At 57.8% G+C, this 5,200-nt stretch overlaps 1 protein-coding gene across 1 annotated transcript in view; it reads left to right on the top strand.

The window, feature by feature from the left end:
• Positions 1–5,200, top strand: part of MGAT5B (alpha-1,6-mannosylglycoprotein 6-beta-N-acetylglucosaminyltransferase B) — a 71,499-nt gene that overhangs the window by 65,139 nt on the left and 1,160 nt on the right. Inside the window, exons 17-18 of the mRNA XM_009637741.2 lie at positions 2,960–3,034; positions 3,588–3,862. Of these exons, the coding sequence (XP_009636036.1) occupies positions 2,960–3,034; positions 3,588–3,862 (350 nt within the window). The remainder of the gene's footprint in view (positions 1–2,959; positions 3,035–3,587; positions 3,863–5,200) is intronic.

The following is a 5,200-nucleotide window of genomic DNA, read 5'->3' as shown; positions in this document are numbered from 1 at the left end:
GACCTTCTGTCTGCTGTGCAGTGGGATGCAGTGGTCCCCACCTTGGAGCCCCCCCAGCTCTGAGCTCCTGGGTCTCTGGGGAGAGCCTGAGCTCCTGGTGCGGGGAGCACAGTACCGATGTGGCTGTCAAGAGGAGGCCAAGCCTGTCAGATTTTAATTAAACAATTATCTTCCTGAAATTGGCATTTTCTATCAGTCCTGGCTGCACGAGCTGAATCCTAACGAGACTTGGGAGGGGGGTGCGGGGGGTGAACAAGAGCCTTTTGGGGAGCCCTTGGGGGGGGGGGGGGGCACGTGGGAGGAGCGGGGGCTGCAGCGGGCTCTGGCCGTGGCCTCCTGATGCCCTTGGACCCAACTTGGGTGGTGGGGTTGCACCCGGAGCATCACCTCTAGGTACATGTGCGGGTGCAGGGAGGGTTTCTGCCTCCGCCCCGCTACGGATGTGCTGCATCCCACCAGGTGCCACGGCAGTGTTTTGGGGGAAAGAGGCTGTGTTACAGAATTATATCTGCACCATGCCTGGCGTAATGGGGTCCTGGGAAAAGCCCCCCCACAGCCCCGTGGGGCACCAGTAACTCCCCATTTGGCTGATGGGGAGCACTGGGGCTGGCTGAGCACGTACTGGTTTGCAGCACTGCGCTGGGCCTTTGCTCTGGCCCTGTGTTCCCCATCGATGCCTGGGGGAAAGGATGGCAAAGTCCATCTCCCCGCTCCCTCCTGTGGCATCGCTCTGCTGGGCAGTGGGATGCAGTGGTCCCCACCTTGGAGCCCCCCCCAGCTCTGAGCTCCTGGGTCTCTGGGGAGAGCCTGAGCTCCTGGTGCGGGGAGCACAGTACCGATGTGGCTGTCAAGAGGAGGCCAAGCCTGTCAGATTTTAATTAAACAATTATCTTCCTGAAATTGGCATTTTCTATCAGTCCTGGCTGCACGAGCTGAATCCTAACGAGACTTGGGAGGGGGGTGCGGGGGGTGAACAAGAGCCTTTTGGGGAGCCCTTGGGGGAGAGGGGGGGCACGTGGGAGGAGCGGGGGCTGCAGCGGGCTCTGGCCGTGGGCTCCTGGTTTTTTTTGGTGGGGTTGCACCCGGAGCATCACCTCTAGGTACATGTGCGGGTGCAGGGAGGGTTTCTGCCTCCGCCCCGCTATGGATGTGCTGCATCCCACCAGGTGCCACGGCAGTGTTTTGGGGGAAAGAGGCTGTGTTACAGAATTATATCTGCACCATGCCTGGCGTAATGGGGTCCTGGGAAAAGCCCCCCCACAGCATCGCAGCCGTGAAAGCAGTGGTGAGACCGAGCGCTGGTGCTGCTGAGCGAAGGGAGGTTTGTCTCCCCCAGATGGGTGCCAGGCAGCACCCATCACCCAGCCTGTGCCACCAAGATGGGCAGTTTTGCTTTGTGGAGGACTCTGCCCCGGTTAACTGAGTGCCCATCAGCAATTTGGAGGCAGGATCAGTGCCTGTAGTCGCGTCAGCCCTGATTAGTGTGCACATCTGTAATTAGATGAAGCAGCTGTGATTTCCAGCCCTGCTGAGATCTCAGGTGGGATATTTATGGCAGGGAGATGCTTGGAGGGATCTTCTCAGCAGACTGAGCCTTTGAGCTTGGGTTTGGCAGGTACTTCAAAAGGAGGTAGCTATTTTGGAGGTGCAGAGCTCAGAAAATAGAAGCAGCAGTGTTTTCTGGAAGAATTATATTTGGGGTGTTTTTGCTTGTAATCCTTCTTTTGCATGGAGCTCTGCAGAGATGCATGGGGGAAAGGGGGGGTCCCAGGACCAGCCCCTTCCACGCACCCATGTCCTGTGGCTCATGTACTGTCTCTCTAGAAAAATAAGGGAGTGTGGAAAAACCTGTCTTCCAAGGGCAGAGAGTTCCTTATAAAAATAATTTGTTTTGGAGGGAAGGGGTGCGTCAGTGACGCAGCCCTCAAGGCAATGCTCTTCCCATGGGGAAAATCACCACTGACCCCTGGGGAATGGCCACGCACGGCCCCGACGGAGGGCAGCGAGCCCGGCTGCCTGCTTCTGCCTGCTCGCCCTGGACCCTGTGCTGCCACCATACAGGCGACGTGCTCGTTTGGGGGATGCTGCTGTGCAAAGAGGGGATGTCCCAGGCTAGGACCCAAGGGTGACAGCTCGGGACAGCGAGATGCGGTGTTGGGAAGTGAGCGCAGGCAGAAGTCTCCTGAAGACCAGCAGCGTTTTGTAACCCACGCTAAAAATACACCCGTGGTTTAAATGCTGCCAGCTCTGTATAAATAGCAGGTATCAGCGTGGGGGTGCAGCGACAGTGCCGGCATCAACGTGGGCATCAAGGTTTGCTCCATCCTGGCATGCAGGCGGCTGTTCCCTCCCTGTGCCGGCGGCACCGAGCCTTGGAGGCTGGGAGAGACGCTGGCTTCCACCCCATCACAGCTCTCTGCGCTGGGCAGCAAATCCTCAGAGAAGTGGCAGCGGGAAAAGAGAGAGATTTCTTTTTTTTCCCTGTATTGGGCACAGCTGGTGCCAGCCCTGGGGGCTTTGGTGGGTCATAGTGCCGGGCAGCGAAGCCTGGACCTTCCTCTTGGAGCAGCCCCCCTTGCCCGCAGCTGCGGGGTGTTTCTTTGGCTGACACAGTTCATACTGCACTTGGAAGTGACCCATTGCATGAAAACTGATTTTATTTTATAACTTACCAAAAAGGAAGTGAGATTAAAATGGAATAGGGCGACTTCACTTTCACCGATACATGGGCTGAACCCAAATTAATCCTTCAGCCTCTTTCTCTAGCGCTTTATAGCTTTTGAAGCTTTTCCAGTCCCGTCTTTCTGCCCTGCTTGCTTTGGGGGGCAGACCCGAGCCGTGGGCTCCAGTGGGTGGGGAGAGCCATTGCTCAGGGCGCTGCTGTCCCAGGCCAGCGGGCCCAGGGGAGGGCAAGGCTGTCCCCGCTTGCTGCCTGCACTCTGCTCTTCCCCCTTCACAGGTGGACCCTTACCTGCCTTACGAGTACACCTGCGAGGGGATGCTGGAGCGGATCCACGCCTACATTCAGCACCAGGTTGGGGAGCATCCCTGTTCTCCCTGGGGGAGCATCCCTGTTGTCCTGGGGAACAATCCCTCTCCTTCCTGAGGGAGCATTCCTGTTGTTCTCCCAGGGAATCATCCCTGTTCTCCTGGGGAACCATCCCTGTTCTCCCATGGGTCCGTTCCTGTTGCCCTGGGCAAGGGAAACCGTTGACCAAGTGCAGTTCCCCAGCAATGGATCCCAGGTCCCAGCTAGCGGTCTAATCGCAGAGAGCACCACCAGATGGGGGCTGGGGGAGTTTTTTCATGACCCAAAGATGCTGGGGGGCTGGTGGAGGGTGGCTGGGGGTCCTGGGGCTGGGTCCAGGCCTTTTTGCTGCAGAGAATAAGGCAACACTGGGAGAAGAAGAGGTGGCTGGTGCCTTCATCTCCCGCAGCAGGAGATGCCATCCATGTGTGCAGGTGACCTCAACCTGAGGAGCAAACCAGCAGCCCAAGCGTTCTCCTGTCCCACCAGCAGCCTTCCCCATTCCCAACATCTCGCCCTGTCCCTCCAGGCACTGACCTATTGTTTTCTCTACCAATAGGATTTCTGCACCACGTTGTCTCCTCCTCTGCCTCCCAAGGCCAAGAGCCCTGCTATGCAAAGCCCTCCGAGCCCGCTGGCCCTGTCCCCCAATGCCACTCATCTGGTGTGGTCCCCCAGCGCCAGCCGGGACCCCCACGCCTGGCCACCGGTGGACTCATTGCAGGTGTGGGTGTCGGAGACACAGCATGCCTGCACCGAGACGTGCCGGCAGCGCGGGCTGGTCTGCGAGCCCACCTTCTTCAGGTTCCTCAACAAGAAGGAGGTGTTTCTCCAGTGAGTTGCGCTCTTCTCAGCGAGGTGGTGGTGGGGGCCATCAGCCAGACAGTGCTCCCCCTGCTCCCCCCATCCCCAGCACCCATTTTCCTTGTGTCATCCCTCCTGAAATCCCATCGAGATACCTTCATGCCCAGGCGATGGAGGCAGGGCACTGCCTGCAAAGTGGCCCCTTGCTTACACGCGTTGGCCTTGACCAGCATCACGCTTTGGGAGGCAGCGCTTGCCTTTCCGGGCTTGTTTCTGCCTCTCTGCGACCCTGTTCCTGCCTCTCTATCACCCCGTTCCTCTCCACCTCCTCCATGCTCTCTCCCTTTCTCTCTTTTTTAATGTCTTTCTCTATAAAACTGTATTTTGAACACACAGCAGTGAAGTTTTAATAGAGCATAAATCTGCCACTGGGCTCTGTGCTGCTCTGTGGGCAATTAAAATGCGAACATTACCATTGCTGTCACGCGGGTCAGGCAGGCGCTGAGAGTCCCACTGACATTTTTATATGATAAATTAGAGCTCGGGCTTGGATTTTGCTCTCTCCTCTCTGTGCCCCCCTCCAGACCTTAAAACAAGCTGGCTCGGGGGTTCACCGGTCGAGAGGGGTTGGTGGGAGGGTAATGCTGGCGATGCCTCTCCGTCTGCAGACACAGGCGTGGGTGGGAGGAGAGGGATGCTGAGCAACACACCGGGCATTTCTGCTGCTCCTTGGGACATTTGCTGATGCCCACCCTGGTTTTGCTGGCACATCCCAGCTAGCAGGGGACACCTGGGCATCCATTGAACTTGTGTGCCCTTCCAGGGGACATTTGCTGCCGTGGGAGGTACCCACAGACCTCTTGGTCAGCAGGGAGATATAGAAGATTTGGGTGGATTTTTGTGTGTGATTTCCCGAGCTGTCCATGGCCCATGCAAGGGTTGGGGTGGTCTCTGGGCTGCAGGGTTGAGTTGCAAGGGCCACCCCTTCCCGCATGATGCGTTGGGCTGGTGACAAGCATTCACGTCTAGCAGAAGGGTACCAAACATAGCTGGCACAACCAGCAAAGATCTGGCTCAACACTTAGAAGGAACCTCCCCAGGAAGGATAGAAATCCCTTCAGCGAAACCCCAGGCAGCCTCCCCACCTGAACTGACCCACCTTTGGCTTTGTTCCCAGGCTCAGCATCACCTGCGACAGCACCGAGTATGAGATGAACCATCTCTACCCGGCGGTGGCTGAGAACGTCCACGAGTGCTACCTCCAGAAGGAGCCACTGCTCTTCAGCTGCGCGGGCTACAACACCAAGTACCGGCGCCTCTGCCCCTGCCGTGACTACCGCAAAGGACAAGTGGCTCTGTGCCGGGACT

Source organism: Egretta garzetta, unplaced genomic scaffold, assembly GCF_000687185.1.
Source record: "Egretta garzetta isolate BGI_Z169 unplaced genomic scaffold, ASM68718v1 scaffold34, whole genome shotgun sequence".
NCBI lineage: Eukaryota > Metazoa > Chordata > Aves > Pelecaniformes > Ardeidae > Egretta > Egretta garzetta.
The sequence above is the reverse complement of the archived record's forward strand: the minus strand, read 5'-3'. Positions and strand labels throughout refer to the sequence as shown.